The following is a 25,517-nucleotide window of genomic DNA, read 5'->3' on the forward strand; positions in this document are numbered from 1 at the left end:
GGGTGCGAGGGCGGCTCAGTCGTTAAGCATCTGCCTTCGGCTCAGATCATGATCCCAGAATCCTGGGATCGAGCCCTGCATCGGGCTCCCTGCTCAGTGGGAAGCCTGCTTCTCCCTCTCAAACCCCCCTTGCTTGTGTTCCCTCTCTCGCTGTCTCTGTCTCTCAACTAAATAAATAAAATCTTCAAAAAAAAAAAAAAAAAGAATTTACCACTGGGGAAGTCCCTGGGAATATGGGAATGCACCGAAGGGAGTGGTTGTATCTGCAGAGAGGAGAGATGGAGAGGTTCTAGAAGCGTTGTTCTCTAACTTCTACTCTTATTCCACTAACCCTATGCGTGTTACCTCAAATGAGCTTCCTGGTCTCCACTGTCACATTCAACACCTCATCTGAAAGGACACATGAAGCAAGGACAAGGAAATATGTTGGCCTCTACTATAGATAGGAGGCAAGGTTTTCTGACACTTCGTATATGCATGGAACCAAAAAAAAAAAGTGGGCACTGGTGTGACATTTGAAAAGCTATGTTATTTTACCTCTGAGAATTCAAGGCTATTGTACATGATATGCACAAACTACCTTTCTGTTTGTTCGCAAGGCCTCCATTTACAAGTGTGAACGAGGCATATACGTGCAATATAGTAGTCTCACATTCTGCTTTGACCTGTTCTGTACCTCTTTTATATTTAATGTTTAGATTGTCAGAATGGTGAAGAATTTAAAAGGCAGCCCGATAACACTGTCGATAGGTGATGGTGCCAATGATGTTAGTATGATCTTGGAATCCCATGTGGGAATAGGTAAGAACCACCTAATGAGATGGCGGCTGTAAGGTATCAGTATTGCTTGTTAGGTCGCTCAGTCTTCTATTCTAGAGAGAATGTTTTGGTTGCTCATCTTGAATTTTAATTTGGGAATGATAATTATTCATTTAATGAAGGTCCTCATCTAATGTGTCCATCCCAAAGTCCTACCCCTGGTGGAAACGTAGCAATACAAAGTTAGAGGATATTTTTATATTAGCCAAGTAAAGTGAATTTCCCAGACCTACTGGCACTGCAGTTGATCATTTAGCTCTCACCTTGACAGCATGCATGAAATTTTATTGATTTTCTGCCCCCGGCCACATCGCCTGCTTATGTTGCTGCACTATATCTTCTGAGATTCTTAACTGTTTGGGACTAAGAAATGATCATTGGTTGGCTGGTTTTCCACATGGCAATATTTATGGGTACTTAGGGCTGTAGTGTCAAATTTATATGTTGGCATGCAACAACAGCTTTTTCTACTGCCTGCACCATTTTTTTTTCCCATGTCAGGCTGCTGATAGGCAGGAATCCTAACACCCCGGCAAGGTTTTTTTTGGTTTTGGTTTTGGTTTTTTGTTTGTTTGTTTTTTGAAGGGAAGAAATAATGGTATAGGTATCTTGGGAATTATTATTACTGCAGTTTGGATTCCCAAATTCTTTCCATCTGGAAGTAACCCGATTTATTGTGGAACTCTCAGTTGTACTCATTAGTTATTCAATGTGGAAAGGGCCTTGAGCTCATGGAATACTTGCGCTACTACTCAGAGTTTCATTCAGTGATGGGACTTCACCATTTCATTGTAACTCTTCAGTTCTGAGCTCCTAGACCACAAACCCCAGGTCTCTAAGCTGCTAAAGCAATCTAGCCCCTTGTGTAGGGGCATGTACGTGTACGCACTAAGTGCCTTTTTTTCAGATAAATTTTCAGATATAATTTTTTCCTTAATTTTTGCCTTGAATGATTAAAACAATGATTCTATTTAATTGTTTATATCATGTTATAAATAAGTAATTACCAACTAAGTTTTACTTTTTATTGGTGACACTCAATGTCACTGTTACAGCACTTTTTGGTTAAAAAAATTTATACGAGGGGCGCCTGGGTGGCACAGCGGTGAAGCGTCTGCCTTCGGCTCAGGGCGTGATCCTGGTCTTGTGGGATCGAGCCCCACATCAGGCTCCTCCGCTGGGAGCCTGCTTCTTCCTCTCCCACTCCCCCTGCTTGTGTTCCCTCTCTCGCTGGCTGTCTCTATCTCTGTCAAATAAATAAATAAAATCTTTAAAAAAAATGTATACGAGTGAACTATGCCACATAAACAAGTTAAAAGTGTGAAAACAACAAATCAGGAGGTTGTTTATTTTATAAAATACTCATAGAGATTTTCTCTCTTTCAGGTATTAAAGGCAAAGAAGGTCGCCAAGCAGCCAGGAATAGCGATTATGCTGTTCCGAAGTTTAAACATTTAAAGAAACTGCTCTTGGCTCACGGACATCTATATTATGTGAGAATAGCACACCTTGTACAGTATTTCTTCTATAAGGTATGGAACGAAATATCTGTAATTGAACTTACCACCATCTTACCCAGCATTGGTTCAGCTTGGTCATAGTATTTTCCTCCCACCTTTCATAGTTCTTTTGCTATCTTAGTACTGAGATTTGTAGTCGACAAAACATAGGTGATCTATCTAATGAATCAGAAACTAGAAAACGTAGGTGATCTATCTAATGGATCAGAAACTAGAAATTCCTGGGGCTCCTGGATGGCTCAGTTGGTAAAGCGTCCGACTCTTGATTTCGGCTCAGGGTCGTGAGATCAAGCCTTGCTCAGTGGGGACTCCGCTTGAGCTTCTCTCCCTCTACCTCTGCCCCCCCATGCACTCTGTCAAATAAATAAAAAATCTTTAAAAAAAAAAAAGAAAGAAAGAAACTAGAAATTCCTTTTAATGCGAGCAATTTGGGATGAAATTTTTAAGTCAGCTTTCTTGAAGTGGAGTTTAAATACAGTAAAATGTACCCATTAAAAGTGTACAGTTCCATTTTGACAAATGTATACATCCATGTAACCATCACCCCAGAAAGTTCCCATGTGCTCTTTCCCGGTCAGACTCCTCTACCTTGCACCAGTGACTAATCTGATTTATATTGCTATACAATATATAGTGATACTTAACAACATATAATATAAATTTAGGTATGATTTATGCAGTGTGCACATTATAGAGTTGCCTGTTTTAGAACTCCATATAAATAAAATCATATGTGCTCTTTTGTGTCTGGCCTATTTCCCTTAGCATAATGTGTTTATGCTTCATCCACATTGTACCATTTTTATCAATAGTTGGTTCCCTTTTTATCCTAAACAGTATTCCAAACTACTCTTTTTAGTAGCAGAGTCCTCTTTTCAAGTGAAATTACACAGGTGAAGCAGATAGAAGCAGAATTGCATACATTGAAGGATGATGGATCCAGGGCTGTTTCCTTGCTCTATTTCCTTGTCTTGCCCACAGATTCCTCAGGGCACAATTTGGAGTCCCATGAATATAGAACAAGCCACTCATTTATGCCTCATGAACCTGGCGTACATGAAGGTGAAGTAACGTCTAAAGTATGAAAATCATTTTAAGCCGACATAGGCCAGAACTTGATCTCTTGTCCTGTGTTCTGTTCGGTATAATTTTTAAAGTTTTTTTCACTTTTTGTGTTGAAATAATTTCAGACTTTAAAAAAGTGAAATTAGTGAAATAATTTTCATATACTCTTTGTCATACTGTTAACACCTTAGATAACACACAACATAGTTATCAAGATCTGTAAATTGAAATTAATTGGCATGTTATTAACTTGTCTACATGTAGTATTGGAGTTTTGCCAGTGGTCCCACTGATAATCTCTTTGTGGTCCATTTCAGGCTCATGATTGCATTTAGCTGTCCTATCTTAGTCTTCTTTACACTGGAATACTCCTGGCTTCTTTGTCTTCGTCATCTTAACATTTTTGAAGAGTACTGGCCAGTTTGTAGAATGTCCCTCAATTTGGGTGTCTAATGTTTGCTTATCTTGAGATTCAGGTTATGCTTTTTTGGCACCAATACCATAGAAGCAGTGTTGTAACCTGCTTAGTGCATCATACCAGGAGGCGTGTGTTGTCAGTAGTCTCCCTCAGGATAATGTTAACTTCGATAACTTGATTCAGATGGTGTTTTGGGGTTCTAAAGAGCATTCTGCTACTAAAATACATACTTTATTCTATGAGTTAAAGATCTGTTCCTGTTGTTATTTATTCTCTTAACTCAGATTGTCACAAATTTAGCCTGTGTTCTTTCAACATATCCCCATCGTTCTTTATAGTGATAAGAATGTCTAACATGAGCTCTTCCCGCTTAACAGATTGATTTTTTTAAAAGATTTTATTTATTTATTTGACAGAGAGAGACAGCCAGCGAGAGAGGGAACACAAGCAGGGGAGTGGGAGAGGAAGAAGCAGGGTCCCAGCAGAGCAGGGAGCCCAATGCGGGGCTTGATCCCAGGACCCTGGGATCACGCCCTGAGCCGAAGGCAGACGCTTAACGACTGAGCCACCCAGGCGCCCCCAGATTTTGAAACGTCCGATACAGTATTGTTAGCTGTAGGTACAGTGGTGTACAGCAGAGCTCTAAAACTTGCCTTGCAAAACGAAAACCTTAGACCTACTGAGCATCAACTCCCTATTCTCCCCCACTCCCCAACCTTTTTTGAAGACTTATTTTCTGGGACTGTATGATATTCTATGCTCATCTTGTATTTTTTCCTGCTCTAGTCCTGGATTCAGACATTTCTCCAAGGAACACTGGTTCCTTTTATTTGCCAATGGCATTTAGAAATCAAGATCTGGGTGCTAATTGTGCTCGTTGCTGCTGAGCTGCGGTTGGTTCTAGGCCTTGTCAGTGGATAGATCTAGGAAATATGTATGGGTATACACACAAATCTGTTTATATCTGTGTATATGTGTGTGTGTGTGCATACACAGCTACGTTGGGCCAGAATCATAGGTAGCAGTATGAACCCAGAATGTGAACTCAGTTTATACTGGTCCTTTGATTCCAGCCAACACCACAAAGTTTCATTCTGCCCTTCCCCTTTTCCTTACTTGTAACTCATTTCTCCAGTGGTGAGAACCCCAGTTCTCATTATCCTCAGTATGTTTATTTACTTGCTTAATCCTAGAATACTCATAGTTTCAGAATTGCTAACTCATAATCCTGTGAGCAACCAACTTACCTTGAGTGATATATTTGTTATGTACTTCTTTTTGTCTTCAGCCTTATAGTCAAAATACTATTTCCAAGGTTACTTTTTTTTCCTTTTCCACCATTTCTGTGTGGTTATGTTATTTATGTGTAATAGAGGTAGGTTAAATTTTTGTTTGCATACCATTTTGGTCCTTCCTCTCTAATCCTGATTGATTTTAATTATTTTTTAAGTATGTAAAACATTGGCATGGTTCTCTTCAAGAGGAGGTTCTCTGAGAATCTTGCTTAGTGACTTAATGCTCTAATCGAAAGGAAAATCATGCAACAGTGACTTTTCTCAAATCCCTCTTATATATAACTCTTTTTCCAAAATGAAGATTTTGAAGTCATCTGTAATTATAATCGTACCCACAGAGAGAACCAATGGTGACATTTTATGTGAACTGTTCTATATAAATGGAATTGTGTTGACATCGGTTTTGGGTTGGGGGGGGTGTTTTTTCTTTCTTTTTTCAAGTAAGCTCTATGCCCAACCTGGGGCCTGAACTCAATCCCAAGATCAAGAGTCACATGCTCCACCAACCAATATAGGTGCCCCTGTATTGTTTTTATACCCTACTGGGGCTTTTTTTCAATTTTTATATTGAGATATACTTCACATAACAGAAATCACTATCATACACTTAAAGTGTACAATACGGTGTCATTTAGTGTAGTCGCTATGATGAGCAACCATTGCCAGTAATTCCAGAACATTTCCATCACCCCGTAAGAATCCCCATACTTACTAGGAGTCAGTCCTAAACCATACTGTTTTGCACTTTGCCCTTTTCACTTAATAATATATTGTGAACAATTTTCTCACCCAGTTAATTATTCACCTAAAACACGATAATGGTGTGGGATTCCAAACCCCTATGACTGGACACTGAGGTCATTTTCCCAGCAGTACCTTGGTTTTCTTTTATCACCAAGCATTAGAGTTCATGTTAAACTGAGCCTGCCTACTCATTTTCGTCTACCAGGGGATAGAAATTACCAAAATTCTTAATTAGATTCTACTTTGTAGGTGCATTACCAAGTTCATGTGCAGGTGAAATGATTCAAACCTTTATGGTGTTTGGATTTCATGCCCTATATTTCACAGAAGGGAAAGCACAGCAACTGTTTTTGTGTGTCAGTTTTCTGTGATCAATTCCCGGGCTTACTAGCTTTATATTTTCTAAAAGACATACATAACTGTGAGGGGCACCTGGCTGGCTCAGTCAGTAGAGCATGGAACTCTTGATCACAGGGTTGTGAGTGTGAGCCCTATGTTTAGCATGGAGCGTACTTTAAAAAATGTTTAAAAAAAAATGTGTTGGGGTGCCTGGCTGGCTCAGTCAGTGGAGTGTGTGACTCTTGATCTCGGGATTGTGAGTTTGAGCCCCACGTTGGGTGTAGAGACTACTTAAAAATAAAATCTTAAAAAATAAGTAAATACATACGTAAGTGTGAACCCGGGTTTACAGGTTTGCTAAGACCCTGTCATCCAGTATCAGCTGGTATCCAGGCCAAACATAGATGATGGTGATAATGATGATTAACCCAGTATGTGTAAGATACTTCGCTGGTTGACAAAAGCACTTTATTTTCTTAGGCAATCCTCACAAATCTCCTATGAGCAATTACTATTATTTTCATTTAAAATATGTGGAAAGCAGAGCTCAGAGAGTTTACGAAACTTGCCTTTCCCCTCTTCAGCTCAGAGGTGGCAGAGCTAGATTTGCACAATAGGTTTATTTACTCTCAGTCCAGGACTCTGTACATCACAGTTAGGGTTCTCTCAGGCCTTGAACTCAGTAATTTAACAGCCCCACTTGGGGAGGTGGTTATTCTTACTTACCCCTAGTAGGAGAGCCCATGAAGATTTGCCATGCATATCTGCCTAGCGCTCTGAACCCATTTCTGAGGCCTGGTTTGCCTCAAGATTTTGGCCTGCAATTCAGGCGCCTACCACCAGATGGAAGGAATGCTCTGCTAAGGAAAACAAAACAAGCATTGACCCGGCTGTTTACCAGTGGCCAGTAATTAACATATCCCTGTTCCCAATTTAGGGAATTACTTGCGTAGCTAATGCCCTCTGTCTTCATTAGGATGTCTGTGCCCATTATCATCTTAGTCACTGACTTAGCAGTATTCCTTTTCTACTGCTGCCTTTTATCCCAGGGTGACTTCTAATACTTTCAACCCTCTTTGGCTGGGCTGAAAAGCCTTCCTTCCCCTTCCCTTGCCAGTGCATCTTCAAGTAATAATTGCTTCACTCCTGAAGTGCTTCAGTGACTGTTGTTCCTGCCTTCTGTTTCTCCGCTCAGTCCACCTTGCATCATTCAGCCAAGTCAATGTTGGGAAACTGCCACTTTTTAACCTGTGCTCCAGAAACTTCACTCTCCATTGTCTAAGGATTAGTCTGCCTTTTAAGGCACCCCATGGTCTGACCCTGTCCTACCTTCTGTGTTTAAAATATATGTCCCTTGCCTTGGTTCCTGCTGTCAACATATCCTATCCATCTTTAACACCTTGTTCAAGTTATAATTTATTTATTCATTCAACAGATACATTTGAATGTGTTACCGTGTGCCAAGCACAGTTTTAAGACCTTAAGATTCATAATGGAATAAGACAGGCAAAGTTTCTGTTCTCATGGGACTTACATTCTAGTGGGAGAGTCAGACCTTCCCTTCCCACAAAGCACCCCCATAATCCCCACTGAGTACTGCCTCCTCCAACCTCAGAACACTTTTTTTTTTAAGTATGGTTTTACATTCTACCAAAATTGATGCATACACGTAAGTGTCACCCTTCCAAGAAATGACCTTGGGAGCTCTGACACGCCGATGCTGTAGGACTTAACTCAATACATGTATAGCATTTTTCTTTAGGAACATCCTCCAGAGCCTGTAGTATATTTACCTAAATATCCTCAGTTATGGCAGATGTTCATCCTTCGAGGAGACATTGGATTTTTAAAAACAGCTTCAAGTCTCCTAGCCTGGTAAATTAGCTAAGTGAGAATATGTGACAGAAGGAAAGAGACTAGTGTTCTGACATAGCCCAAAAATGGGCTCTTGAAGAGCTACCCAAAGAGAAGTCCAGAGACATCATGAACAAGTGACAGCAGCACTCAAATAAGGTCCCATCCTACCCTGACAGATGGCACTCATTTGAAAATACTAGTTCTGATGATTTTGCCTGAAGACATTAATTTCAGTATTTATAGTCCTACCTAGTGGCTTTTACTGTCTTGTGAATTCTCAGCTTATATTTTTTCCTGTTTGTTTTTAGTGTTCTCCCAATTAAATAAGTCCCTTAGGGGGTAAGAAGCTTTGTTCTGTTTTCTCTTGTATTACCCACAATACCATCTTTGCAAATAATGGGTGATCAGTAATATGTCAGTTGTTCGATGAGGCAGTAATAAAGACAGTAAAGCATCAGCTGATACTGTTAGTGTCAACATATACTGTGACAGTATCCTCGCTGTTTATTGGCATTAATTGACTTGAAACGTACACTTGGAGCTTTATGTCAGTCTACCTTACGTTGATATTGCAAATCACATTGGCATTTAAGGGGTAATACCTAAATGTTTGTATTTGTATGAACTTATTTCTTCCCTCAAGGAAGAATAGCAAGAGGTTCTCCTAAACTGAGATCCTCTTTCTGCTTGGTAAGGCAAAAGTTGGTATTCACACGAGTTAATCACTTGTCTTTGAGTTGTTTGCTTACAACTCTAGTAGAGATTTATTGTGTTGTGGTATTAGAAGGGCTTGGGATTGACCGTAGACTATTTGGAGTACAGTATCCTGTGTTAGTTTAGAAAGTTCAAGTGAAAACATTAACTCTTTTTTACATTTTTTTCCAGAACCTTTGTTTCATTTTGCCACAATTTTTATACCAGTTCTTCTGTGGATTCTCACAACAGGTTTGTTTCCCTAGTTATTTGTTATAATGTACTTTATGTTGGCTATTAATAAATTACCATTTTATGTATTGGATTGTAAAGATGAGAGAGGTATGTTCAAAGTAAAAGAATTTTATTTTATTTCTTAATTTTTTGGTTCAACAGTTGATCTTCTTGCCCTAGTTTTTGACAAGAGCAAATGTTTATGTCTTTGCTTTAGTGATGTTCTTATTACTTTCTTCTTGAAAGTTATTTGGTGCCTCCTCTTGGAGTTGAGATAACCTTAAGAGTATTTCTTTTACTCAGTATAAACCATGTTTTCCAATAATCCTAAAATGGTGTAGTTTAATATTTCATCGAATAAAATCTCACACCTTTGCAGTTTCTCAGGTTGATTTTCTAGAAAAATGTTGATATTTCAACCGGCCAAGAAGCCGTGATCCCTGGATAGAGCCTTGGATTACTTGAGCAGCTCTACATTTTTTGTCCTTTATTGTTTTCTGAACATCTGTTATTACATAAAGAATAGGATGTTATTTTGATACATCAGTGGTGGGATGGGCATGCACATTTATAGCTTTAACAACTGAAATGGATCTTGCGTTGCTTCTAGTGGAAGTATAGCCCGATACAGGAGCTGTATTACTCAATGACTTAGATATTTTGTAGTTAATCTATGAGAATTCAGTGATTTTGCCAAGCTGAGCTAATGGTAGCATCGCCACAGACATTAGAGACCCAGTTTCTAAATTTCAAGGCATGCTTCCTTCCTCCTGCTAGGAAGTGATTTTTTTTTTCCTAATTTCATGGCAGTATTTTTAACAGTGCATTCTTCTGAATGGGAAGTGACTGCTCTCTTTCCCTAGAACTTGCCTCTTCATTTGGTACGTTATCTCTTACATCAGTGCCATGTCACCAAGTCCGTGGTGCCAGTTCAGCAGGATGCTTTATGAATTAATCATCTACCAGCTGTAGGAAGTGCCAGCGGCCTTCTTGTATGCAAAACTAACAGTATTAGTTACAGAGAGTTTTCTAAATTCTGATGAATCTGCTTTGTCTGAACGTTCAGATTACTACTGATGAAATGTTTCATATTCCTCACTTCCGTGGATGAGTGCAAGTATTAAACAGACGTTCCAGGGGTGCCTGGGTGGCTCAGTGGGTTAAGCATCTGCCGTCAGCTCAGGTCATGATTCCAGGGTCCTGGGATCAAGTCCTGCATCGCGCTTTTCCCTCTCTGCCCTTCCCCCTGCTTGTACTTTCTCTCTTTCTCACTCTCTTCTTTCCTCTCTCTGTCAAATAAATAAAATCTTTTTTTTTTAAGATTTTATTTATTTATGTGACAGAGAGACAGCAGCGAGAGAGGGAACACAGCAGCAGGCTCCCAGCAGAGGAGCCCGATGTGGGACTCAATCCCGGAACGCCAGGATCACGCCCTGAGCGGAAGGCAGACGATTAACGACTGTGCTACCCAGGCGCCCCTAAATAAAATCTTTTTAAAAATAAAAAGACATTTCAAATTTTGTAGCAAAGTGCTAAGAGGAAATTGGCTTAATCTGGTTAAAACGTTTTTAATTTGAAAAGAGTGTGTTTACAAGTTGTATGAAGAAGGGACTTATTCCTTATAAAGCCAGATGAGACTCAGACCCTAGTCTGTCTGGGGTCTGCTTAGATTACCTTAGGTGTTGAGGTTTCCATAGGAGTTGATGTTTGGCTTCCTCAGTTGCTCAGATGGTAGGTTCATTCATTTAATGAGTATCTCTTGAGTGCCTACTGTATGCCAGGCTAAGTGCCGGGGATATAACATTGATCAAAGCAAAGTCTTACCCCATGGAGTTTGCAGTATGGTGTTAGGGGGACAGACTGCAGTCATACAAATGTCAGGTAGTAAAGCATTATAAACTGGTAGAGTATGAATGCAGAAGTCTGCTGTTTTAGAGATGATCTGGAAAGTTCTCTCTGAGGTGACATTTGGGCAGAGATCTGAAGGAGAGGAGGGAGGGAGCTGTTAGACATCTTAGAGAAAAGGTGTGGGGTAAAAAGAAGGTCTCCCGGAGGTGGTGGCATGATGTGCAGTACCTTTATTTTTTACTTTGGCCTTGTGCTAGTGCTGGATGTAGCAACCATTATTGCAAATCTGTTTAGAGTACATACAGGGAGACAGCCTTTTTCAGCTGAACTCCACATCACATGTTCTCTCCAACCCTGGAAATTGGAGAGCAAGCTACAGAGAATGTAGAAATGGGACCAGGATTCAGATTCTTTTAAGCCAAAAGCAACTCTTTCTTTAGCAAAGCTAGGATAGTACTGGTCTTTTTCCTATGTGAAAAGAAATCATTTGTAGCATGTTTAATAAGAAACTATTATCAAAAGAAAGAAACTATTATCAATTAAACCTGTTGTTTGTTTTGAGAACATTCTGTCTCCTAATTATGCATCTAAGAATTACAATTATCTCTCATGTAACATCGAAGTACCCATAGTGGAACAAAAGTAGATTGATGCTGCTTTTGTTTGAGTGAAATTCAAGACTAAATTACTCACCAGGCAATCTTTTTGTTTGTTGTTTTCAATTTTCTCATTAGTGAAAATGGGGTAGTTTCCGACGAAAATATAGTATTGTGTGCCAACAAACTAATCCTCTCCCTTGAAAATTAAAAGGAACAAAACACCTATTTGGGGGTTCTTTTCAATTCAGTAGATAATTTTTGCTGAGTTTAAATCTTCGTGAAGGAGTTGGGATGGTGGAGCATTTGGGCGACCCTAAGTATGTCTTTTCCCTTGAACACAGCTACATAGTTACAAATCATTCTGAACACCCAAGAAATCAACCAGAGGGGGGTCTGAGAGAACAAAAACTGCAAGTCCACAAGTAGAAAAGCAAACACCTTTTGGAAGGTAGGAGGTACGGAGAGTTGAACTGGGGGAGATACAGCTGTGGATATAGTGGCGGGGAGGGAGCCTATTTAGAGTCTACTGCAAAGTATCATAAGCGGCAGAGTGCAAAAATCTGAACTTTTCAAAGTCAGCTACGGTGGAGGATGTGCCCAGCTTAAAGGTGCTCAGGTAGCAAAGCAGGGCGTAATCCCGGGACTGACACGGTGGTCTGAGAATCCCCTGGGTCGCGAGAACAGTGAGTCTTGGTGCCAGCTTTCTGCTCTGTTTTGCCATATACTGCGAACCCCTGCACGGTTGTGTGACCGCTTTCCTGGCAGGGGCTGGCAACCAGCAAAAGTGTGGCAAGACCCTCCCCCAGAAGAACCATGCACATCTGTGCTGTGGTAGTCCCTAAAATTTGGAGTTTTGAAACTCAGTCGTGTGCCTGAGATTAAAGAAAAAAAAAGCTCGAACACAGACCAGTTGAACGCAGGGTTCTGCTGGAAATCAGGGACACAGGAGTGATTGACTGCTCTTCTATGAGGGCTCACTGAGGAGTGAGGGGCCAGGAACTTTCAGCTCTGGGGCTAGAGTGGTGCACCACCATATTCATCCCACCCATCCGTGCTGAAAGCCTTCAGGGAGCAAAACAGCACCACCTAGTGGAATCTGGAGCTGCTTACACCAAGCCCCGCCCCCCTGCTCCCTGGAGGCGCATTTCCACTAGGACAAGTCCACCTGAGAATCATTATGACAGGCTGCTCTCCCAGAAAACCAGCACAAACAACTCGCTTGCACCAAGTTTACTGCTCATAAAGTGCTGCAAAGCTTCAGTTCTAGAGGAAAATAGGATCTAGCTTCCTTTTTACTTTTTATTCTTTATTTTTTTATTATTTTTCATTTATTTTCTTATTTTTTCAATTCATTTTGTAGAATTTTTATTAATTTTTAAAATTTTTATTTATATATGCTTTATATTTTTGTATTTCTTTGTTTATTTTTATTATTTATTTAAATAACTTTGGGATCTAGAGTCTTTTAACCACCAGACCAAAACACACCCAGGATCTAGGTTTTTGGGGAGAGTTTTGGATTTTTTGGGTTTTTCTTTTTTATTGTTTTTTTGTGGGGTTTTTTGTTTTCTTTCTTTTCTGGACAAAATTACAAGATGGAGAAATTCACCCCAAAAGAAAGAACAGGAAGTGGAACTCAGGGCTAGGATTTAATCAATACAGATACAAATAAGATGTCTGAACTAGAATTTTTAAAAATGATTATAAAATACTAGCTGGGCTTGAAAAAAGCATAGAAGACACTAGAGAATCCTTTACTATGGAGATAAAAGAACTTAAATCTAGTCAGGCCGAAAATAAAAATGCTATAACCAAGATGTAGTCCCAAGTGGAGACCGTAAAGATGAGGATGGATGAAGCGGAGGAGTCAATCAGTGATATAGAAGATAAAATTATTGAAAATAATGAAGCTGAAAAGAAGAGGGAAAGAAAGGTAATGAACCACAAACATAGGCTTAGGGAACTAAGTGACTTATTAAAACATAACATTCGTATCATAGGAGTCCCAGAAGGTGAAGAGAGAGAAAAAGGGGCGGAAGGTTTATTCAAATAAATTATAGCTGAAAACTTCCCTAATTTGGGGAAGGACACAGACATCAAAATCCAAGAACCACAGAGAACTCCCATTAAATTCAACAAAAGCTGACCCTAGCCAAGGTATGTCATAGTCAAATTCACAAAATACAGACAAGGAAAGAATCCTGAAAACAGTGAGGGGGGATAAAAGTCCTTCACCTACAAGGGAAGAAAGATGAGGTTTGCAGCAGGTCTGTCCACAGAAACGTGACAGGCCAGAAAGAAGTGGCAGGAAATATTCAACATGCTGAATGGGAAAAATATGCAGCCAGGAATTCTTTATCCAGCAAGGCTATCATTCATAATAGGAGAGAGAAATTATTTCCCACACAAACAAAAACTAAAGGAGTTCATGACCACTAAATCAGCCCTGCAAGAAATTTTAAGGGGGACTCACTGAGTAGAGAAAAAAAAAGAGATCAAAATCAACAAAGACTAAAAAGGACCAGAGAACATCACCAGAAACACCAACTCTGCAGGTGACACAATAGCACTAAACTCATCTCTTTCAATAATCACTGTGAATGTAAATGGACTGAATGCTCCAATCAAAAGACATAGGTATCAGAATGGATAAAAAACAAGATCCATCTATATGCTGCTTACAAGGGACTCATTTTAGACCTAAAGATACCTGTAGATTGAAAGTGAAGGGATGGGGGTGCCTGGGTGGCTCAGTTGGTTAAGTGTCTGACTGTTGATTTCAGCCCAGGTCATGATCTCAGGGTCATGAGATCGAGCCCCATGTCGGGCTCCACACTGGGTGTGGAGCCTGCTTAAGATTCTTTCTCCCTCTCCCTGTACCCCTCCCCCCCATTTTCACACTCTCTCTCAAAAAAAAAAAAGAAAGAAAAGAAAGTGGAGGGATGGAGAATCATCTGACATGCTAATGGACGTCAAAAGGAAACCAGAGTAGCCATACTTATATCAGATAAACTAGATTTTTTTTTTAAGATTTATTTATTCATCTTAGAGAATGAGAGAGAGCGTGGTGGGGAGAGGCAGAAGGAGAGGGAGAGAGAGTCCCAGGTGGACTCTGTGCTGATCACTGAGCCCTGGGGCTCAGTCTCATGACCCTGAGATCACAACACAAGCCGAAACCAAGAGTCGGACACTTAACCAACTGCACCACCCAGGTGCCCCAGACAAACTAGATTTTAAAACAAAGACTGTAACAAGAGATGGAAAAGAGCATTATATCATAATTAAGGGATATATCCATCAAAAAGATCTAAGAATTATAAATATGTCCTCAGCTTGGGAACACCCAAATATATAAATCAATAATAAATGTAAAGAAACTCCCTGACAGTAATACAATAATAGTAGGGGATTTTAACACCCCACTCACAGCAATGGACAGATCATCTAAGCAGAAGATCAGCAAGGAAACGATGGCTTTGAATGACACACTGGACCAGATGGACTTCACAAATATATTCAGAACATTTCATCCTAAAGCAACAGAATACACATTCTTTTCGAGTGCACATGGAACATTCTCCAGGATAGATCACATACTGGGTCACAGAACAGGCCTCAGAAAGTACAAAAAGATTGAGATCATGCCATGCATATTTTCAGACCACAGTGCTATGAAACTTGAAGTCAACCACAAGAAAATATTTGAAAGGACCACAAATACATGCAGGTTAAAGAACATCCTACTAAAGAATGAATGGGTCAACCAGGAAATTAAAGAAGAAATTTTTAAAAATACATGGAAGCAAATGGAAATGATAACATGACAGTCCAAAACCTTTGGGATGCAGCAAAGGCCGTCATAATAAGGAATTATATTGCCATAGAGTCCCACCTCAGGAAGCAAGAAAAATCTCAAATACACAGCCTAACCTTACACCTAAAGGAGCTAGAAAACGAACAGCAAATAAAGCCTAAAGCCAGCAAAAGAAGGGAAATAATGAAAATTACAGCAGAAATAAATGATACAGAAACAAACAAAAAAAACCAGAACAGGTTAATGAAACAACATGAGGTACAATGGAGCCTCTCAGGAAGAGAGTATTAGAAAAATCTTAGATTTGGGCTTGGGACACCTGACTGACTCTGTCAGAGTGTGCAACTCTTGATCTCGAGGTTGTGAGTTCGAGCCCTGTGTTGAGTGTAGAGATTACTTAAAAATAAAATCCTTAAAAAAAAAAAGATTTGAGCTTGAATTAGGCCATTTGGGGAAAAGTTTAAGATGGGGGGCTTCCTCTTGATTGGATGCTGTCAGTAGGTGGGGGTAAGCATTTCAGTACATCTTACCAGGAGGATTGAAGACTCGGAGGCTACTGGTGTCATTGGTCAAGAAACAACAGTCACCCCTATTCACTAGAACAGGGATATTGGTTAATGTTCTGATTTGGACAATATTCATATTCTGTGTTCAGCGTGATTATGGAGTGGTCATGTTCTTGTCTTGATCCGTCATGGTGACAGAATAGCCTTATTTCATGTTGTTATTCTATGAAATTGTTCGTGTTCGACAGGAGAACACCAGTGCCTAGCTTGCGAGTGCCAGGACAGTCTGGATATGGGGCGCTGCCTTGCTTTTCTCAAGTTATGCCTGTCAATAAAGTAAATAAAAATCCCTGCCCACATAGAGCTTGAATTCTAGTGTAAAGAGAGACAGTAAAAATAATAAATGTATAACATAAGATCAAAGGTGATTGGTGCTATAGGAAAATAAAAAACAAGATAACAGGAGAAATGTGTCCATGAGAAAGGGAGCGGCAACTTTAAATCAAGGTTGGTCTCTCTGAGAAGGTGACGTTTGCGCTGATACTTGTGAGTGAGGGCGTAATCCATGAGGATATCTGAAGGGAAAGTGTTCCAGGCAGGGGCAACAGCCAGGTCAAAGGAAGTCCTAAATCAGGAGTGTGCCTGACGCGTTGGAGGTACAGTGAGGAAGGCACTGCTGCTGGAGTGGGAGAGAGCTAAGAGATAAGGCCAGACAGGTAGAAGAAGCCAGATCAAGTGGGACTGTATAGCCACCCCTTTGTAGGAACTTTTTTTTTTTTTAACTTTCAGAGATAAAGGAATCCACTGCAGAGTTTGAACAAAACAGTGACTTGATTTGACTGACTTTCAGACAGAACTGCTTGGGCCATTGTGTGGACCGTAGGTCAAGGGGAAGAAGTAGGGAGCCATTTAGGAAGCTTGCAGGGAGGTAACTGTGGAGATGCTGAGAAGTGATCTGATTCTGAATATATTTGAAGGTAGAGCCAGTAAACACTTGTTAATTGACTGGATGTGGGTGTGAAAAAAGAGAAGAGTCAAGGATGCATCCAAGATTTTGGTTCTGCTTGATCACCAAGGTTTAGTTGCCCTTTCCTGAGATGGGGAATACTTCAAGAGGAGCCAGTTTGAGCTAAGGGCAGGTCAGGAGTTCAGTTCTGGATGTAGGTTTGAAATACATTTCCAGGAGGTAACAAGTGGGTAACTGGATATGTGGGGACAGGTCTGGGCCAGAGATAAATATTTGGGAATGTTCGGTGAATGGATGGTATTAAAACACGTAGCTGGTGAGATTACCTAGGGAGTGAGTATGAAGTGCCAAACACTGAGCGCTGGAACACTCCAACAGAGGGCTCAGGCAGTAGGAGACTAAGAAGAAATGGCTAGTGAGATAGGACAATCACTCATTTCAAAATATTTCTTGAGCGCCCAGGTGGTGCCAGGCACCAAGATAGCTACTCAGGTTGCCATATGGTGGGGGCTGTTCACTGAGGGAGAGAACATAGGAGAAAGCAGATTTAAGGGGAAAGTGAATGAGTTTGGTTTTAGACATTTTCAGTTGCAGATGCCTGTGGGACAGCCAGCAGAAAGGTGGAAATTTTGGTCTGGAGCCTAGGGAAGTCATGCCTGTGTACATATTTTTAGCTTTGTTTTTGTAAATACATTTATTTAATCCTTAGTAAATAGCCACATTCAGTGTCATAAATAGAACCTAGAGAAGGTTGATAGTGATACTGAAAACCATGTAAAATATTAACAACTAAACCACTATGACACAGGCTGGCCACTACCTATGCTCAGTTTCCCTGAGGGATTCCAGGCTTGTATTTCATTCGTCTTTGTTCACTGAAAGATCTTTTCAAAATCTATTAGTAAATATTTGTTAGAAATAGACCTTATTCTGAATAAGAGCCTATGTAAAGGGAGGATATATTAATACGACACATCACAATACGTTAATTTCTTTTCTGTAATTATCAGTGAGAGTGACCTTATGTATTAACTTCTTTTGCTATCACAACAAGCGTGAGAGGAAAGTGTCTTGTTTCAGCTTGTGATTTTTGCAAACACATTCATATTTTCTTCTGTTGTTTGTCCTTTCAGCCACTGTATGATGCTGCTTACCTGACAATGTACAATATCTGCTTCACATCCTTGCCCATCCTGGCCTACAGTCTGCTGGAGCAGCACATCAACATTGACACTCTGACCTCAGATCCCCGATTGTATATGTAAGTAGAACATAGAGTTAAAAACCATGTCAGACTTTCAAAATCGTGGGTTTCGTTTCATCCACTGATAGGAAGGACACAGCTGCCCACCTGATTGGATTACATGGTTCTGTTCTGAATTTTGAGCTACTTAAACCGTACGATTCAATAGGAAAATGATCTGTGTCCTAGATGTAGGTCCTGTCCATGAATATGTGTGAACCATCTAGTTGAAAATCTACTAATTCCTAAAACGTGAACCTACGTTGTCATAGAGTTCTGGAGTCTCACAGGAAGGCACACTATTTTAACTACCAAAAAAGAAAAAAGGACACACACAAAGATTTATAGAGTATTGATTCCTACCTATAATGGGTTGGACTGATATTATGTTAGACTTTCTCTTTTATTTTTTTTAAGATTTTATTGATTTATTTTAGAGAAAGAACGTGTACACACATGTGAGTGAGGGCAGGGGCAGAGGGAGAGAATCCAAAGTGGACTCAGTGAGTGTGGAGCCCAACGTGGGGCTCAGTCTCATGACCCCAAGATCATAACCTGAGCTGAAACCAGAAGTTGGTTGCTTAACCGACTGAGCCACCCAGGTGCTCCGACACTTCAACTGCCCCAGAAGCATAGGCTGCTCTACTTTGTTAGCCCTGTTCTAAGACCGTATTGCTGGAGAAACTAATGAACGCATCAAGTCATTACATCCATTTTGTGTCAGTTGTAAATGGATGTTTTTCTGTATGGATGGGGCACTTGGCCAGTTGCTTAATGCATGATTTTGTTGGATTTTTATAAGTTAAGCCTACACCTAAGGATGAAGATGTTAATTTATAGCAGATGATAAGCATTGCTAAATAGTGGATAGCAAGTGCAAGAGAGCGACGCGGGTGGTTTATTTGTATGAAGTGAAGGTGCACAAATTTAAGGGATTTCTTTAAACTTACATTTAGTAATTGCTAGACTTAACCAGCTTTATAAAATCTGTCATTATTTTAAAGACGGAAAAATTGAACATTTCAGACATGCACAGTAGTAGCAAAAATACTAGTAATAGGGGCGCCTGGGTGGCTCAGTCGTTAAGCATCTGCCTTCAGCTCAGGTCATGATCCCAGGGTCCTGGGATCGAGCCCCGCGTCAGGCTCCCTGTTCAGCGGGAAGCCTGCTTCTCCCTCTCCCGCTCCCCCTACTTGTGTTCCCTCTCTTGCTGTCTCTCTCTCTCTCTCTGTCAAATAAATAAATAAAATCTTTTAAAAAAAATACTAGTAGTAAAGTGAACTTCCCTATCCTCACTACTCAGCTTCAATAATTATCAGTTCAGGGTCTGTCCTAGTTCATGAATAACCCTGTTTCCTCTATTACAGACTTAGGCTTATTTTTACTAAATACTAAACATTATATAAGATAGTTATTTCAGTAAGTTTCTCTTAAAGAACTTAAAAAAATAATAGTACCCTATCATCCCTAAAACTTTAACAAGTCCATGATATTATCAGACATCCAGTCAAGGTTCAGATTTCTCCAGCTGACTCTTTCTTTTTTTTTTTAAGATTTTTTATTTATTTCATTTGGGAGGGAAAGAGCATGAATGGTGGGGAGGGGCAAAAGGAGAGGGAGAAGCAGACTCCTCGTTGAGTAGAGAGCCCCATATGGGGCTCGGTCCCATCCTAGAACCCAGAGATCATGACCTGAGCTGAAGGCAGATGCTTAACCATCTGAGCCACCCAGGCGCCCCCACATTGACTCATTTCTCTTTATAGCATGCCTGTTTGAATCAGAATATAAAGTCCATGTGTTTTAACCTGTAGGTTAACCTGGAAATTTATTTGTTGACAAAACTGGGTCATTTATCTTGCAGACTTTTCCCCAAACTGGAGTTTGCTGACAGCATTTTTCTGGCATTAGCGTGTTCCGCTTTTCCCTGTATTTGTGGCAAGGGGATAGTTAGATGTAGAGGGGAATCATCGAAGGCCTAGGAGAAATCTTACAGAGCATCAGTTTGCATGCTCTCTCTTTTTAAATGAGCAACCAGGGCCCAGAAATGACTGACCTAAGGACACATGGTGTAACTAGAGGCCAAATCAAGATGGGAATGGAGTCCCCCTGATGACTAGCCCCGTGTACTTTCCAGCTGGCTGGAGGTTTTCAAACACTGAGCAGCAGTGCTCTGTCTCCGGACAACAGTCACAGTGAAGTCCAGTAGTGCGGCTGCTCTGGCTAAGGTGGGATTTTGGCGGCAGGGAGCAAAATCCCTCCCATTCAGTCCCACCGAGAGCTCCAGCTAGCTTCCTGCACTCCAGTCCCGGCTCTGCTTCTTGCTAACATGTGACTTTGTCTTGTGCCTCAGTTTCACCTTCGGTAAAATATGGGTAACAGTAGCAGCCAATCACGGTGTTCTTGCGAGGATTAAATGAGTGACTACATGTAAAACAATTTAAAACAGTCCCTGGCACATCGTTTTCAAGTAGATGGGAGCTATTAATCTTATTCTAACACCCTCCTCCGCGTAACTTCAGGGCTATGCTGAGCGCTCTCATACATTAAGAATGTTGAAAACCTGAAGAAAGCTATTGAGTACAAATTATTTTAAGGGTGTCCGTGAAGTTTTAGTTAGGGAATGACAGGTGTAGGTCACAGGTGATTTTCCGTAGAGGGTCTACTTGCTACACCTGACTGAAGGAAAGCCATGAGACGCTGACCTCCGCCGGCACCTGTACTGTAGATTGCTCTGTTACCCCGATTATTCCTTTGGAAACATGAGGCCCTAGTCATCCTCTGTGGCCCTGTCTGCAGCCGTACCGCTTAATATTACGGCTGGCATCGTGTGACATACTACAAATTTCACCTGCCGGGACATAGTGACTCGGGCACTTCCCAAATATTGTGACACGAAACGGTATATTCGGATATGTTCATGCTTCTAAGAGAAATTTAAATAGTAAACTGTCGTTCTTCTGTAGAGGGAAGAGGCATAGTTTGTTTCTTCTACAGCTTTAAAAGGCGAAAAAAAGATTCCAGTACACCTGCCACTTCCCGTCATAGGCAGGTGCTTGGGCCTGTTCTTCGGGGCAACTACCCCCAAATCTTCATTTTCTCTCGTGTTCTCCTTCATGGTGGCTGTCATACTCTGAGTTTCCAACAGCTTTGTCATTCATTTGAGGGCAGCTAGAAAGCCTCGCATATCACCCAGCATAACATGATCCCCTCCCCTTCGTCTCACGGTGTGTAGTGTACTCCCAGAGACAGTCCAGTAAGACAGGATCCACTCCTGCTTCAGCCCAAATTCAATGACTCGCAAAAGCTTCCGGGGCTGGCAGTTGCTGGGCACTCATCGCAAGAATCTTTAGGAAGGTGCCTTCCCTGTGGCTCCCAGTTGCCTTGAGAATGTGACTTATTGTGTGTGGGGAGAGCTTGTTTCTTCTCGGAGAAGCAGCCACCTCTTTGCTCCTGCAGTTTTTCTGGGGCAAACAGCAACACATTGCATTATGCATCCCCCAGATTTCAAATTCCTTCATGCACCTAGAAGTCCTGGTAGGTAAAAGTTACATAATTGCCATGTTTTCGGCAATCCCCACAGTACTCAATACCAAGTGAACAAGGATCACTTGCATTTACATTATAAAGGTGTTTCTTATTCGATAAAGCCAAGTGATGTGCTGTGTGGTATCGGCAACAGTGTGCTGTATCAGTGATTACCTACCTTCTGATAAATGTTAAGAACAACTTGAGGGGCGCCTGGGTGGCTCAGTCGGTTAAGTGATCGACTTATTTCGGCTCAGGTCATGATCTCAGGGTCGTGAGATCAAGCCCCATGTCCGGCTCCTCACAGAGCATGGAACCTGCTTAAGATTCTCTCTCTCCCTGCCCCACACTCTCTTTCTTAAAAAAAAAAAAGGCAATTTGATATGGAAGCCAAAAGAATTCCTTGCACAAACCCATCTTCTTCCTGCAGCTCTGCTCCATTAGAATTAGTAGCCATATTTAACACTCCAACTTGTGCCGAGAAGATTGTGTTATTTTAACAGAGTTTAAAGTTTTGATCCACCTGCCATTTATGAAAACATGACTACACAGCTTGAAACATTATTTGACTCAATTGAAAAAAATATAAAGGGTACCCTGAGGCCTAAAAAAGGTTACATTCCCAAGAAGAAATCTTGATTAAAAGACATATGTTAGCAATTGTAGTTGGAAAAGCCGTGGTAGCTCAGTTGAGAGCATATGCATATGACTTGAAGGCAGATGAGTCTGTGGCTGTATACCAGCACGTCCCCTTACTAACTGAATGACTCGGGCGTGCTGCTACGCTGGTGTTTCTAAATTTACTGCACACTGGAGTCACCTGGGGAGCTTCAGAAATCTCTTAATGCCCAGATTACACCTCATGCCAGTTAAATCAGATTGAGGGTGGGAGTCAGGCATCAGTGTTTCTAAAGATCCCCAAGTGATTGCAGTGTGCATCGTAGTTTGGGAACCATTCTGATCCATCTTTTGGAGGCTCATTATTTGTAAATGGGACTGACAAAAGTACCTGTCTCGTGTGGTTTTTATGCGGATAGAAACGGACAATATATATAAATCTCTTAACCCGGTTTACTGACCTAGTACTCAATAAATGGGAGTTAATTATTTTTGATGATGTTATTGTTGTCAGTGGCCAGAGTTTTAAACTTAGTGCTTTGACTATTTACTCAGTCTAGAAACAATTGCACGGAGATGAACGTGTGGCTCAGTATGGCTCTCCAGTCCCTCTGGGGTACCCTCTTCATGATAACAGGGTCACACCTATATGCACGTTTGGCATTTCACTGGATCTTTAAGTAGACAGCCTACAGAGATTCATTAACCTGTGGTTTCTTTTTCCATTTCTCAATAGGAAAATTTCTGGCAATGCCATGCTACAGTTGGGACCCTTCTTATATTGGACGTTTCTAGCTGCATTTGAAGGGACAGTGTTCTTCTTTGGGACTTACTTTCTTTTTCAGACTTCATCCCTAGAAGAAAATGCAAAGGTAAAAAAATATTTCATTACATCTTGGTATTGTAAGCATGGTTTATTTTTTATCTATAGGCACTGGATTTATCATACATACAATCTAGCTGTAATAATTTTGTAAACTTTTTCTTAAGGGCAGCATTTATTTCTTAGAACTTTTTTAGAACAACAGAAGTATTGAAGTAAGAAACCACTTCCCGATCAAACTGAGGGTTACAGAAGGGAGGGGGGTGGGGGGATGGGGTAACCGAATGATGGACATTAAGGGGGGCATGTGTAGTAATGAGCACTGGGTGTGATATGCAACTAATGAGTCGTTGAACACTACATCAAAAACTAATGATGTACTGTATGCTGGCTAATTGAACATAATTTAAAAAAGAAACCACTTCCCGTGTGCATGGCTAACTAGAGAGCTTACGTGCAAACCTTCTGGAAGCTTAACTTGGCTGTAATTTTTAATAGACGAACAGAGTTCTTAGGACTTCAGAATTTAGACCCCTATACTTTCCCTTTTTTTTTTTTAAGTCAACTGTACCCCTCAACATGGGGCTTGAACTCAGGACCCCAAGATCAAGAGTCGCATGGTCTACTGACTGAGCCAGTCAGGCTCCCCAAGACTTTTCCTGTTTTAAAAGTAAAGTCTGGCCCCACTCCCTTCCTATGGTTAGTGGCCTTTCGTGCTTGGAGTTGAAGGGTGTAGCTACCATATCTTTGCCGTGTTTGCCCGATAGTTAAAGAGATGGAATTTCCTTCCCTTCCCCGTGGAAGCATAGTGTTTTCCAAAAAGACTATCCTCATCCTACCAGTGCCTTCCTAGCAAGTGAGTACATAAATCAGCGCCTGCAGTGGGATGATTTTCCCCTGGCTATGTTCTGGGAGAGCACCGCTGGTGGGGCGAGGTCTTGCCACGGCCACACGGTGAGGCTCGAGCCCACCATTTCACCTGTGCTTTCACTACGTTCATTCTTTGCTATTTCTGGACTTCCTGTTTAATGGTTACTCATTCTTTATCATTATAATGTGAAGCAAAGCTAAGGTTCAAAAATGATTTACTGAGTACAGTAACTCTGTCCAGAACCTATACAGTCAACATCTGTTGAAGAAGTAATAGGCCCAATGAATGTGAATGCTACTTTGAAATTAGGTTACTACAGGCCAAAACCTTTCTAATTTGGACTAACACAAGTCGGTTTAATATGACTCCCTTGAAATTATTAATCCCCTGGGGGCACCTGGTTGACTCAGTCAGTAGAGCATGTGACTCTTGTTCTCGGGGTCGTGAGTTCGAGCCCCACGTTGGGCATTGGGCGTAAAGGTTACTTAAAAAAAAGTATTAGTCACTGAGTAACTGTGGAGGAAATACAGATGTAGTACTTCCCCAGCCTGTGTCTTATCCATCACCCATTTTGAGTTTGTGAAAACCAAATTAGACTTGACCGTATATGTCACCATCCTTCTAAATGTTTGCTAAAATTACAGTAAGTGTAAGAACTGCTATCAGCGATTAAACAACACCATGTATGATTTGATCAGATCCTTTTTTTTTTTCGCTTCTGTTAATTTTTTTTATTGTTCTTTTAAAACGTTTTACATTTCATTTTCTGTTTTAATGTTATGCATTCAGATCTTGACAGCATTTGGTAAGCATATGTGCCATTCATTGCCATAGTTATGGACTTGTACATGCTCTCTGCTTTTCTTTGATGTGCACATGCTGACTGCTCTGATATTTACCGCCAAAAAAATCAGACTCTATTTTTAAAATGTGAGCCCCTTTGTCTACAAATTAGCCCTCATTTGAGAGCTTTAGTTCTTTATTACAGAGAAAGCCCATATCAAACTCTTTAGAGACATGAATCATTCAAATGACTTGTTTTGATGAACATTACTGTTAGTGGAATAGGGGTTTTTTTCTGCCTTTATTACACCAGTGTGTTCCCTGTTCGGTACTACATGGAGTAATGGAAATAAACCCTACCAACCGCAAGTGTGTTGTAGCTGTCCAAGAAAATTTAGGGTCACAGTAAAATCCAACATTTTGGCCTGATCTTTTGATCAGATATTTCCCTCAATATTTTATATGCAAATCTTTAGCAGTTACACCCAAGATTAAATTTGCCTTTTTATTTTCGTAAGCAGGCTTGTGTATTCATGGTGCATGTAATTGTTAAATGTTTTTCAGGTATATGGAAACTGGACTTTTGGAACCATTGTTTTTACAGTCTTAGTATTCACTGTAACTCTGAAGGTTAGATTTTTATTTATTCAAATATATTTAATGCCATTTTTGTAATTCTTTCTGGTCTCAAACTATTCTGGTTTCATACTATTGTATTGCAGGTGTTATTCAAGTCTGAATGCTTACTGAAATATGTATGATGTTAGATATTTAGACATTGGCATGCTATTTGTGATCCATTTTTTCCAGAATATTGTCTATCCTTTTTGTCTCATTTTTTGAAAAATTCGTCCACCATAGTTATGTTGAAAATCTGCCTCTTCTTTCTTCAAGACAGTATAAGTAGTATATAAATAGGCTGTGAGTGTGTGTGTG

The 25,517-nt window shown here is 40.5% G+C and overlaps 1 protein-coding gene across 5 annotated transcripts in view; it reads left to right on the plus strand.

Annotated features, from left to right (window-relative positions):
* The window catches only part of ATP11C (ATPase phospholipid transporting 11C (ATP11C blood group)), a 176,351-nt gene that overhangs the window by 134,114 nt on the left and 16,720 nt on the right, over positions 1-25,517 (plus strand). For all 5 annotated transcript variants that reach the window (XM_045805124.2, XM_087859692.1, XM_045805122.2 and 2 more), the window contains exons 21-26: positions 699-801; positions 2,206-2,351; positions 8,943-9,002; positions 17,852-17,979; positions 22,841-22,976; positions 25,146-25,211. In XM_045805124.2, coding sequence (XP_045661080.1) covers positions 699-801; positions 2,206-2,351; positions 8,943-9,002; positions 17,852-17,979; positions 22,841-22,976; positions 25,146-25,211 — 639 coding nt within the window. The remainder of the gene's footprint in view (positions 1-698; positions 802-2,205; positions 2,352-8,942; positions 9,003-17,851; positions 17,980-22,840; positions 22,977-25,145; positions 25,212-25,517) is intronic.

The sequence above is a fragment of the Ursus americanus genome, chromosome X (genome assembly GCF_024610735.1).
Source record: "Ursus americanus isolate L20-20 chromosome X, mUrsAme1.1.p, whole genome shotgun sequence".
In the NCBI taxonomy this organism is placed as follows: domain Eukaryota; kingdom Metazoa; phylum Chordata; class Mammalia; order Carnivora; family Ursidae; genus Ursus; species Ursus americanus.